This window comes from Mobula birostris, chromosome 26 (genome assembly GCF_030028105.1).
Source record: "Mobula birostris isolate sMobBir1 chromosome 26, sMobBir1.hap1, whole genome shotgun sequence".
Lineage (NCBI taxonomy): Eukaryota > Metazoa > Chordata > Chondrichthyes > Myliobatiformes > Myliobatidae > Mobula > Mobula birostris.
The window spans coordinates 25,127,302-25,139,764 of NC_092395.1; the positions used below are offsets into that span (position 1 = coordinate 25,127,302).

Below are 12,463 nucleotides of genomic sequence, written 5' to 3' on the forward strand. Positions count from 1 at the left end.
CATTGAGTTGTCTTGGCAAAGCTGCAATATAAATCTTGAAAGATCACTGAGATTCTTTGTAATCTCTCCAACAGGTCTATGCTGTGAAGACTGTTCTTCAGCGCCCCCTCAGCCTGATCCAGGGACCACCAGGCACTGGCAAAACTGTCACCTCTGCCACTATAGTCTACCACTTGGCTAGACAGGGCAATGGGTAAGTATTGCCGGCATCTGAGCTTGTACAAAACTGGGGAAACATTTTGAGATGCTGTGCTACTTCTGATACTAGTAGTAATATTATAGCTTTTGGTTCAGGGAGGACAGGTTTAGGTTCTGTACTGATTACTACTTAGAGATGATTAGAGTCAGCATAATCTATTTCTTGTCTTTCTCTATTTTTAACATTTTGTTGCACATTCTGTTTTACTATACCCTCCAACAGAAGTAGCAGCATCCAGGAGTCTGCGTGTGTTCCATATGTCTGTGGGTTTCTACAAGGGTTCAACAATTCAATATTGATATAATGCCTACTATATATATTGCCCTTGGTATTAGTAGGTGATAGGAGAATAGGGGTGAATTGATGGGCATATTAGGAGAGAATAGGATGTTGGAGACATGGGGAATGCGGCAGTTGTGAGCTGGCATATAGACCTAATGACCACCTATACCATGAGAAAATATATTATCTGTCATTTTTTCTTATTTTAAGCACGGCTGTTTAATCAATTTTTTTTTTACTGTCCATAGCAACACTTGTATAAGCACTTGAGATTTTTCCTTATTTTAAACAATTGGTAGACTTCGACTACAGCATTAATCACTTTATCAACTCTTTTGATCAAATAATTGTACAATTAATAGGATGCATGAACATAAACTTAAGATATCTTAGGGAGAAGGAGCAGAACAGAACCAGAAAATTTTAGAGCTAGTTACCAAACTTAAAGCATTCACTGCTGAAGGCATAGTAATGCAATAAAATTCACAATTACACAAGATGATACTGTTATTTTGTTTGCAGATATGAAATTGTCCTGTGATCACTCTGCAATATTCTTTTACTGCTTCTCTTGCTTTATAATCATGAATTTAAGAAATTGGATCCATATACAGGGTTCCCAATAAAATGGGCCATTTCAAAGATATATTAACTTAGCTAACAAAGGGTTTAATTGTTCATGAGTGTCTAATGTTGAAATGGAAGACTTCCTAAAAATTTACTTCGGGGGGGGGTGCTGTTTGTGCAAGCTACTTAATGGTTTCTTTTAATTAGTGTGATCTGAATTTTGTACTAGGTGCACTTGTACTATAGATTCAGTTGGTTGGAGTACTGCTATGCAGCTTTAATATGCTTTTCTTTACTTGTAGCCCTGTTCTAGTGTGTGCTCCAAGTAACATTGCAGTGGACCAGTTGACTGAGAAGATCCACCACACGGGCTTGAAAGTGGTGCGGTTATGCGCCAAGAGTCGTGAGGCTATTGATTCACCAGTCTCGTTCTTGGCTTTGCATAATCAGATCCGTAACATGGACAGGTAAGTAGCTATTGCATGGTGCACCAATTTATTGGTCATGCAAAGTGCAAGGCACTGTATACCGTCCTGTGTTTGCATTGCAGTTGTGTGAACTTACAATGCAGGGTGAAGTGCCCTGACAGAAGAGCTTGTTACTGTGTTATATCTCTAAATAAATAAAGACTAATTGATTCTGCCTTTCAACATCTGTGCTCCAGAATACCTCCCAACAAAAGTATTATCTTTTTTTTCCCAGTATTATATCTTTTTTTTTCGGACCCCAGAGGAGTGTATAAACTGATACTGAGGAGACAACACCCTCAACTGTGCACTGATGTTGGCTTCTCGATTGGAGCTGAAACATCAGGAAGCTAGTTGAGATGTAGGCATTGACCTGTCCATGGTTTGCAAATTCTGTCATTTACAGACGCTTATGGTTTACAACTGCTGGTTTTAATCAAGTTCTATTTGTTTCAAATTTTAAGACTGAACACAGAACCCATTTTTCCTGCTAACATTTTCTAGAACCTGGGCGCTTTTTTTTTTGGTGTTATGAGAATGGTGAATGCACTAAAAATAATATGGTTCCTTCCATTAATTTTCAAAGCTCAAACAGTGAACTGAAATGGTTTCTAACCAAAGCCAGTTAGAAGGTGGTAGGCTTGTGTCCGTTTGCTTAAATACCATTGTCTACCCAGTTACTACATCTGGTGTAGGTCTAATACAGTATTTGACTACAAACTCTGTCCTTTCCTTGCCCCTTTGAATGGCAATAAATACTGAGATCTTGGTGCATATTTTAAACTGGTTTAGAGTATTCCTGGGTCATTCCTGACCTGCATGGTTTAGGTTCTTGCATTTGAGAATTTAGACACTGAGCTAAACCAGCATCAGTGTCCAGATAAGGATTATCTATGGAGTACGGGTGGTCCTGGTTTCAGTAAAAGTTGAAGGATGGCTGCTTGTGGTTATCTGCTCCTGAGGGACCCACCAGTAACTAAAATGGCCAACCATATTGGCCATGTGCATTAGCATCCAATGCTTGGAGCTTTGCTGTAACTTAAGGTGGCTCACCTCTCTGGCTTGTGCATGTAGTTCTTGCTGTGGTCAGCAGTGCATTTATGGCACGTAATATCCATTTGCTCTGCTCTCCAGCATGCCTGAATTGCAGAAGCTGCAGCAGCTGAAGGACGAGACTGGTGAGCTGTCATCCGCAGATGAAAAACGCTACCGTGCCCTTAAAAGGACAGCAGAGCGTGAGCTGTTGATGGTAAGAAGCTCATCATTTTATTGCATTGAATCATGTGCTTCATAGTTCTCAAAGATCACCTACTTACATACCTGCTGGTGAAATGGTACTTGTAAACGTTATACTGCATGTTAATGAATTTGTTATTATTTGGGAGACAAGTCATTGAAGATCTCATGGATGGCAATAGTGTTGAGGTTGACAGCAATGTCTGAATGTCCCTGCTTAGCAAATCCCAGCAGAAGATTATTGACTGCCCTTGCTCTAGAATTAAATGTGGATAAATGTAATATTAATTTTGTTTGCTCTGTTGCAGTTCTACTCAAAGCCACTGTTTTTTTTGCCTGTAAACAATTGTGTTATGTTCTTTTATAGAATGCGGATGTTATTTGCTGCACTTGTGTGGGAGCTGGCGATCCTCGTTTGGCTAAGATGCAGTTTCGTTCCATTCTAATTGATGAGAGCACCCAGGCCACAGAGCCAGAATGTATGGTCCCTGTGGTCTTGGGAGCAAAGCAGGTATGTTATGTGCATTGACAGTTTGTGCAGTCTTTTTTTTTTTGATTTGCAAATTGAAGTGAAGACTTTGTATAATGAAGAATACTAAAGACCATATCATAAAGTTCAGGACTGAGACTCTCTAAAAGATGAGTGAGCCTAACACTGAATTTTCCTGTGAAGACTAATAATTTCGTTTATTGGTTATGATCCATCTTGAGTTTGGAAGTGTGGGAAAGATTTTATTTGGGCTGAAATTAGACGTAATGCTGTTGATGAACTGATTTTCTTTGGGTCCTTCCAAGTAATTTTCTTGAACTTGAGAGGGTGGAACTATAATAAACTTCAGCTCAAGGCAGGCAATACCAATTCATTGATGTCATTGACTCACCTCAAGTGGCTGATTTTTTTTCAAATTAGATGTGCATTTTGTTTCTTGCATTGTGTGAACAAACATTGCTTAACCATTTGGAGCAAATCAGCTAGTTACCATTGGGTAAGACAACCAAATTGAGCCGAACCAAGTGAGGTTACTTGATTTTTTTGGGAATCAACCACAAAGTAAGTGGGTCCAATTTTGAATTTGATTTGTTTCTCTTTATAGCTGATCTTGGTTGGCGATCATTGCCAACTAGGTCCAGTGGTTATGTGCAAGAAAGCTGCAAAAGCTGGTCTGTCTCAGTCACTGTTTGAGCGCCTGGTTGTTCTGGGGATTCGGCCAATACGTCTGCAAGTCCAGTACCGGATGCACCCAGCCCTCAGTGCCTTTCCATCCAACATTTTCTATGAGGGCTCACTGCAAAATGGTGTTACTGCAGGTAAAATTATTGGAGGAAAAGACAGTTTACAAAATAACATCCGTTTTCTTGAACCCAAGGGTCTGTCATTGATTTTACTTTAATGTGGCATTTTCAGTAGTGTGTGTAGTGACAGTTTCTGCAGTCAGGCCTATTCTCTAGAATTTTGTTTTGTTTGTGTGATTTTTAGAACATGGTACATTGGTCACAGCGAGTATGACTATTAGTAGAAGTTTCATTACCACTTTCAAACAAAAAACCTTCTGAGTTTTTAAATATATGTTAATATTATATGTAATTTCTCAGTGTTATTCCTGTATTATTATGATTAGTGAAAGATGCAGGTGACCTGGTGAAAACAAAAATCTAATTTCCCCAAAAACTAATCAGTCATAAATATACCAGTGGATCACATTTGGTTCAGAATTAAGCCTAGCTGTCTATCTCTATATCCTTATTAGGTTAGAGTTAATCTTGGCTTTTAATGGTTGGCACTAACTCACTCCCTGTTGACTTTGTATAGTTAACAGATCTGAAAGTAGATTAATGTCCAGTAGATTCACTCAGCAAAGTTGTTTATTGCCTAGTTGGTAGTGTACTAAAATCTCAAGAAAGAATTGTCACTCAATATGTGTAGAAATACAGTGTATGCTGATAGGTGTATAGATAGGCAATGAGAGATCATTCTGCATTGTGGGTTTGTTTCTTTGATGGTTTATTTCTGGTTCACAGCGGATCGTATCAAGAAAGGTTTCGACTTCCAGTGGCCACAGCCTGACAAGCCAATGTTCTTCTATGTGACTCAAGGACAGGAGGAAATCGCCAGTTCAGGCACTTCATACCTTAATAGGTGAGTACAGAGTTAATAGATCTTTGCCAAATCATACACTTTCTTTCAGCTACTTTAGATCTTTTAAAGGCAATTCTTTAATATTTTTGATTTCTTGAGCTTTTGTTTTGGCAGGAACAGGAGACAAAACCAATCTATTAGCTGTGTTTAGTGCAATTGCTATTATAATGGCAAAGCACAGCAATAATTTGAGTAAGCATATACATATCTGGGCATCAAAAATTATTTGTTCATCTTGGCAATGAAGCAGGAATGTAGGGGCTGTGCTAAACAATATTATAACATTGGAATGATGGCCAGGGATTTACCACCAACATTTGTCACATCTAGTACCTCAAAGCTGAAATTTCTTCTATTTTCAGGACTGAGGCAGCCAATGTAGAGAAGATCACCACCAAACTTCTGAAAGCAGGTGCCAAACCAGATCAGATTGGCATCATTACTCCGTATGAGGGGCAGCGGTCATACCTGGTGCAGTACATGCAGTTCAGTGGTTCTCTGCACACCAAGCTCTATCAGGTACTGTTTACTAACACCTTTGTGGTAGTTTAGGCAATGCCTTCAAGGCTATGGTCTGTCACAAATTAGCAAAATAGAGTTGAGGGTTTCTTAGCAGCAGGGAATCGCTACGGTAAAAATCAGTAGAACATTTTATCATGGCAAAGTTGAGTACATAGAGTTTCTCTATTCGTTCGGTAGTTAGAATCGCTGTGTTGTAAAATTATGTGTGCATCTTCTAGGAGGTGGAGATTGCAAGTGTGGATGCGTTCCAGGGTCGAGAAAAGGATTTCATTATCCTATCGTGTGTTCGAGCAAATGAACATCAGGGCATTGGATTTCTCAATGACCCTCGCCGTCTGAATGTGGCCCTGACAAGAGCAAGGTGAGAAGTTATGGGAAGAGGTGGTATTGCAAAAAGATATTAAAAGCAGAGTGCATAATCAAGTAGAGGTATTTGGTAGCATTATGTGGCTAAATGAGCTCTTGAGAGGGAATATATTTGTTCTGATGGCTCTCAGAATTAGGCGTATGTGAGGTTGAGTTTGTATTGTATTGTGTTATGCAATGGTATGTCACAAGTCTATAATGTGCTATTATGTAGGCATTTGCATCACACCCTTTGCATTCCTGTTCCATGTTAAATGCTAAGATTGGGTGTCATACAGCTGCTCATTCTTGCCTAATATCCAAGGTCTGTAAATAATATAATTTGGGAGAAACAAGTAGCCATTTAGTTTCTGTAGCAGAAAAGATCTGGGGAGGTGTGGACAGATAGGAAAATTAAGTTTGTGGGATGGATGGGAACTTTGTAAGGTGGGGAATTCTGTTGGTAATTTTTTCAGTTCCTTTTGAAATGTAATCAAAAGGTTTTATGTAACCCTCTGGTATACAGATATGGTGTAATTATTGTGGGGAATCCAAAGGCTCTGTCTAAACAGCCGCTGTGGAATCACCTGCTGAACTATTACAAGGAGCAGAAAGTGCTGGTGGAGGGACCACTGAATAATCTACGTGAGAGCTTGATGCAGTTCAGCAAACCACGGAAGCTGGTCAATACCATCAACCCGGTAAGGACGGTGTCGCTCTGTCCTCACCCATCTGTGATGTAGACACAGCAATTTCTCTTGACATGGGCAGATGGTTGTGGCAGGTTGTTTACACAGAAGTGGTCTGAAACAGTTAAACTCCTCGCAGCTGGTTTCTTTGACCACTGTTGTTTTAAACTGGAGTTTTATAAAGCTTCCCTATGTACAATTTTGTTGGTTCCATTTCTTTGTGTGAAATTTCTGCAGGCAACTGGCAGCTTACAAGCAGTGTTGTCTGTACTTGGGTGATGTCTGAGTCTGATTAGAGAGACGGCACTCTGGTCCCTTCTGGCAAACTGTCAGTTTGCTTATGCAAACAGCACGGTAATGGTCCTTCAGCCACCATGTCTGTGCTGACCATGATGCCAGTTTAAACTGATTCCACCTGCCTGTAAAAGGTCTGTATCCCTCTCTTCCTTGCCTGTTCGTGTACCTGTCTATATGCTGCTTAACTGTTGGCTGTTGTATGTATTTCTAATGGTGTTACTTTATTGTCGCCAAACAATTGATACTAGAGCGTACAATCATCACAGCAATATTTGATTCTGTGCTTCCCGCTCCCTGGAGTACAAATTGATAGTAAATATTAAAAATTTAAATTATAGATCATAAATAGAAAAGGGAAAGTAAGGTAGTGCAAAAAAACCGAGAGGCAGGTCCAGATACTTGGAGGATACAACCCAGATCCGGGTCAGGATCCGTTCAGCAATCTTATCACAGTTGGAAAGAAGCTGTTCCCAAATCTGGCCGTACGAGTTTTCAAGCTCCTGAGCCTTCTCCCGGAGGGAAGAGGGATGAAAAGTGTGTTGGCTGGGTGGGTCGTGTCCTTGATTATCCTGGCAGCACTGCTCCGACAGCATGCGGTGTAAAGTGAGTCCAAGGACAGAAGATTGGTTTGTGTGATGTGCTGCGCTGTATTCATGATTTTCTGCAGCTTCTTCCGGTCTTGGACAGGACAACTTCCATACCAGGTTGTGATGCACTCTAGAAGAATGCTTTCTACGGTGCATCTATAAAAATTAGCGAGGGTTTTAGGGGACAGGCCAAATTTCTTTAGCTTTCTCAGGAAGTAAAGGCGCTGGTGGGCCTTCTTGGCAGTGGACTCTGCTTGGTTGGACCAAGTCAGGTCATTTGTAATATTGACCCCGAGGAACTTAAAGCTTTTGACCTGTTCCACTTGCACACCACTGATGTAAATGGAGTCGTGCGGTCCGCTACTCCTTCTGAAGTCAACAACCAATTCCTTCGTCTTGCTGACATTGAGGGATAGGTTATTGTCTTTGCACCATGCCACCAGGTTTTTAATTTCCTCTCTGTACTCAAACTCATCATTATTTTTGGGTCTGGAGTTAAATAGTGTTCTTCAAACTGAAACTAGTTTTTTAGTGGGATGTGATTTGTATTAATGAATATTCCTGTGTTTCAGGGAGCTAGATTCATGACCACGGCCATGTATGATGCTCGAGAAGCCATCATCCCAGGCTCTGTGTATGATCGGAGTGGCCAAGGTAATTTTGTTTGAATTCAGAACTGTTGGCATTGAAAGCTTGATTAATATGAATGTTCAACTAATCAAAGCTTGGCTCAAGTTGGTTGACTTCTTAACTGTGATCATGGGATTCACGATTGTGAAGTCAAAGTATGATCTCGTAACATAGTGGTCGCCAACCAGTCGATCTTTGAGACTTTCCCAGTAGATCCTGAAAAAAATGAAAAATAAATACACAAATACTGTTGTAATGTGAGCATTATAAAAATAAGTAATGCGAATTAGGATGATGATGGTGTGGTAGTGCTCCCACTGCTGAGGGCTGTTTGCGGGGGGGGGGGTTCTGGGTTGCGGGGTTTTGCTTCCGTTCTTTCTGCGGAGTGTGCGTGTGTGTATAGCTCCCCCGCCATGCACCATGGTAGGAGGGACCGGAGGTGGGGCCCCGTGGCCCGGGGGCAGCCTCTCTTTGCAGGTGGCTTTCCGTGGTGGGAATGTTGCTGTATTGCCATTATCCTAATTTGTATTAGCTCAGACGTCCCACCTCTCCTGGAAGTTCCGGGAGTCTCCCGCATATTGATAGTGGCTCCCTGGTGCTCGCAAATTATATACAATATCCTGGAAATCGATTTTTTTGAGAGAGAGCAAGAGAGCGAGTGAGAGAGAGAGCGCCATGCCAGAGTGTTCCAAAAGAAGAAAATATAAAACGTACGTTACCCCAGACTACACTAAAGTGTACCCCTGCCTAATAGGGGTCAAAGATAATGAGTGTTGCTCGCTGCGCTGTTTGCAACAGTGACTTTTCTATTGCCCATGGTGGGTTAAGACTGTAAAAGACATGTTGAGGTGAGCTTAACAGGTGTCATTCGTTCATTAGCATAGCTAACGTTATTTAAACTAGCTGGCTAGCTGCTAAGGAGCTACTGTATTGCAGACATCCCACCTCTCCTGGAAGTTCTGGGAGTCTCCCGCAAATTGATGGTGCTACCTCCCTGAAATGAGTTTTTGCAGGGCGGGATGTCTGTTAACTTATCTTTATAATGTTCACATTACAACACTTCTCCCCCTTTAAATTCCAACATTCCCCAAATGTAAATAACTGGGAAACAAAAAACAGTGGCGTTATTATCTTGCATACCTCTGAAAGTTATACTAGTGTCTCAATAAAAGCTTACCAATACAAGACACCTGAAAAACGTGGCAGATTCAACATTCAGTCTAACGAAGGAAACTGTCCATTCAAATATTCAGTCTGTCAGGAGGTTTGCGAGACCGTTGTGCTGCAACAGATGAAAATTATGAAATCTAAGTACGGGAGCTGACTTACACCTCACAGACTGTCTCAAACTGGCTGTCTGTAGTTATGAGCCAAATTTCGGGGAACTAGCAGAAAGTGTTCAGCCCCAGTCATCACACTGAGTGCAATAGTCAATTTTTATTCATTTATTTTTTGTTTTGAAATAAAATTAAATAATGAAACATAAAATTAAAGGTGTTGTAATGTGAGCATTATAAAAATAAGTAATACTAATTAAGATAATAGTAATATAGTGGTGCTCCCGCTGCGGAAGGAAGGCTTTTTGTGGAGAGAGGTTGTTTCTGGGTTGTGGGGTTTTTTCTGCCTGGTGCGCATGCGTGTGACTGAACAATTTAGTAGGTCGATCTTGCCTTTCACTGAGGCTGAGGTAGGGGATCTTGGGCTTAAAAAGTTTGGCAACCACTATCGTAACATTTTCCTGTAATTAGCTGAAGAGTTTCTCATCCCTTTGCTTCAGACTGTAACCACACACTAAAAACTGTATGTTATAGTATTCTATATTGCTACTGCATTGCAGATTTACCTGTTTGAATCCAGGAATGAAGGGGCTGTGTAAGATGAAATATGGTGATAGACTAAATTCCCTGAAGTTTAATGAGCTGATTTCAGTGAGACATAAAAGATTGCAAAAGGCGATTTCCTTTTGCTAGTGAATCTAGAAATTTTGAGTAAAGGTCATCTGTTTGGAAGTGGATGAGCTGATTTGTAGATCTTTGAAATTTTCCAATTCGGAAGGATGGAAGGCCATGGGTGATTGATTTCAATATCCAAAAGGATGTGAGGATCGGAAGCAAAAGAGAATGGGGAGAAGATTGAGACACTGCTGGAGGGCCATGTGGCTGCTTTCTTTTATTTGTGTTTTCTGTGCCGATGTGAAAATGGTACACTTCCAGAATGGGATTAAGAGAGGAGTGCAGGATCAGAAGGAGTGTTGCAGAGGCTAGATTAAATTAAATCTTGCAAAGGGATGTATTTGTTTGTCAGGTCACTAAGATTTTTGAGTGTCTGTCATATTTCTCATATTTTCATCTCTCATCTCCACTACCACCAGCGGGTCGCCCTTCCAACATGTACTTCCAGACCCATGATCAGATTGGAATGATTGGAGCCAGTCCCAGCCACGTTGCTGCAATGAACATCCCTATCCCCTTCAACCTGATGATGCCTCCAATGCCTCCACCTGGCTATTTTGGACAGGCAAATGGTCCTGCAGCAGGTAAATGCAGCTTGTTCCTTTATCTAACCATGGGGATATCACAAAGAAACTGGGTCACAGAGGGATGATGGTTTTTGTATCAGTCTTCCGCGCTCAACCAGTATTAAAACTTACTGTTGTTTGAAGGTCGTGGAATTGCAAAAGGGAAGCTGAGCCGTGGGGCTCGTCAGAGAAACCGTGGCCTGGGGAATCAGCTGAACAACCAGGCCAACCTACCCAATAGCCAGGCCAGTCAAGATGTGGTGTCGCAGCCTTTCTCTCAGGGCCCGCTTACCCAGGGATACATCTCCATGAGCCAGCCTTCACAAATGAGCCAGCCAGGCCTGTCTCAGCCAGAACTCTCACAGGTAAATCTCAACTCAGCTTACACTGATAATGGAAACTTGTAGAGGAGAACAATTTTGTGCTGCAGGCTGGATTGTGAACCACGTCCTGTATGAGAAACTTCCTCAAAGCGTAGCAAACTTCCATCTCCTCATCTCCCTTACAAGCACCATAGCCATCTTAATTAACTCCTCCTCCTTGGAACTTTTCATGTTTTATTGTTTTACAACATTGAAGCACATCGGGTTTTGTTTGACACTGATAAACAGAAAAAGACTTGTGAAAAAGTGCAAAGTGATCTAAAGTAAATACAAATATTAAACACAAAATAATTCATTGAACAAATTTTCACTCTCCAAATCAGTATTCAGTGGATGCATCTTTGACAGCAGTTACAACTTTGAGTGTGTATGAATAGGTTTCTATCAGTTTTCTACATCTGGACACTGCAATTTTTTCTCTTTTTCTTTTCAAAACTGCTCAAGCTCTGTCAGATTGCATGGGGATCATGAGTGAACAGCCCTTTTCAAGTTCAGCCACGAATTCTCAATTGGATTGAGGTCTGGACTCTGACTTGACCACTCCAGGACATTAACTTTGTCGTCTTTAAGCAATTCCTGTGTAACTTTGGCTTTATGCTTGGGTTCATTATCTTGCTGGAAAACATATCTCCCAAGTTGCAGTTCTCTTGCAGACTGCATCAGGATTTCCCTGTATTTTGCTGCATTCATTTTGCCCTCTACCTTCAGAAGCCTTCCAGGGTCTGGTGCATGATGCTTCACGGTAGGAATGGTGTGTTTTTGATCATGTGCAGTGTTTGGCTTATGCCAAACATAGTGTTTAGTCCGATAGCCAAAAAGCTCAATTTTGGTTTCATCAGACCATAGAATTTTCTTCCAGCTGACTTTAGAGTCTCCCACATGACTTCTGGCAAACTCTAGCCGAGGTTTCATGTGAGTTGTGTTTTCAACAGTGGCTTTCTCTTTGCCGCTCTCCCATGAAGCTGCAACTGGTGAAGCACCCGGGCAACAGTTGTATGCGCACTCTCACATCTCAGCCACTGAAGCTAGTAAACTCCTCCAGAGGTGTCATAGGTCTCTTGCTGGCCTTCATCGTTAGTCCCCTTCTTGCACGCTGCCCCAGTTTTTGAGGACGACCTGCTTTAGGCAGATAGACAGCTGTGCCATATTCTTTCCATTTCCTGAGGGCTGACAAGGGATATTCGGTGGCTTGGAAATTTTCTTGTATCCATTTCTTGACCTGTGCTTTTCAGTAACCTTTTTGCAGAATTGCTTGGAGTGTTCTTTTGTCTTCGTGCTGTAGATTTTGCCAGGATACTGACTCACCAGCAGTTGGACCTTCCAACTGCTATTGAAGTGTATTTTTACTGCAGTCAATTGAAACACCTTGGCTGTGCACAGGTCTTCAAAACCAGATCTTCATTTAACTAATTAATGTGACTTCTAAAACCAATTGGCTACACCAGTGATGATTTCATGTATCATATTGAACACTTAAGCAATCAATTATTTTGTGTTTCATATTTGAAATTAATTTAGATCACTTTGTAGAGATCTGTTTTCATTTTGAGACGAGATTTTTTTAAATCGGTGTCAAAAAGCCAAATTAAATCCACTGTGGTTCA

The 12,463-nt window shown here is 41.1% G+C and overlaps 1 protein-coding gene across 2 annotated transcripts in view; it reads left to right on the top strand.

The window, feature by feature from the left end:
* The window catches only part of upf1 (UPF1 RNA helicase and ATPase), a 57,991-nt gene that overhangs the window by 41,864 nt on the left and 3,664 nt on the right, over positions 1–12,463 (top strand). For both annotated transcript variants that reach the window (XM_072244568.1, XM_072244569.1), the window contains exons 11-22: positions 75–193; positions 1,351–1,515; positions 2,650–2,764; positions 3,119–3,262; positions 3,846–4,059; positions 4,771–4,888; positions 5,251–5,407; positions 5,629–5,771; positions 6,282–6,456; positions 7,901–7,982; positions 10,330–10,494; positions 10,621–10,841. In XM_072244568.1, the coding sequence (XP_072100669.1) occupies positions 75–193; positions 1,351–1,515; positions 2,650–2,764; positions 3,119–3,262; positions 3,846–4,059; positions 4,771–4,888; positions 5,251–5,407; positions 5,629–5,771; positions 6,282–6,456; positions 7,901–7,982; positions 10,330–10,494; positions 10,621–10,841 (1,818 nt within the window). The remainder of the gene's footprint in view (positions 1–74; positions 194–1,350; positions 1,516–2,649; positions 2,765–3,118; positions 3,263–3,845; positions 4,060–4,770; positions 4,889–5,250; positions 5,408–5,628; positions 5,772–6,281; positions 6,457–7,900; positions 7,983–10,329; positions 10,495–10,620; positions 10,842–12,463) is intronic.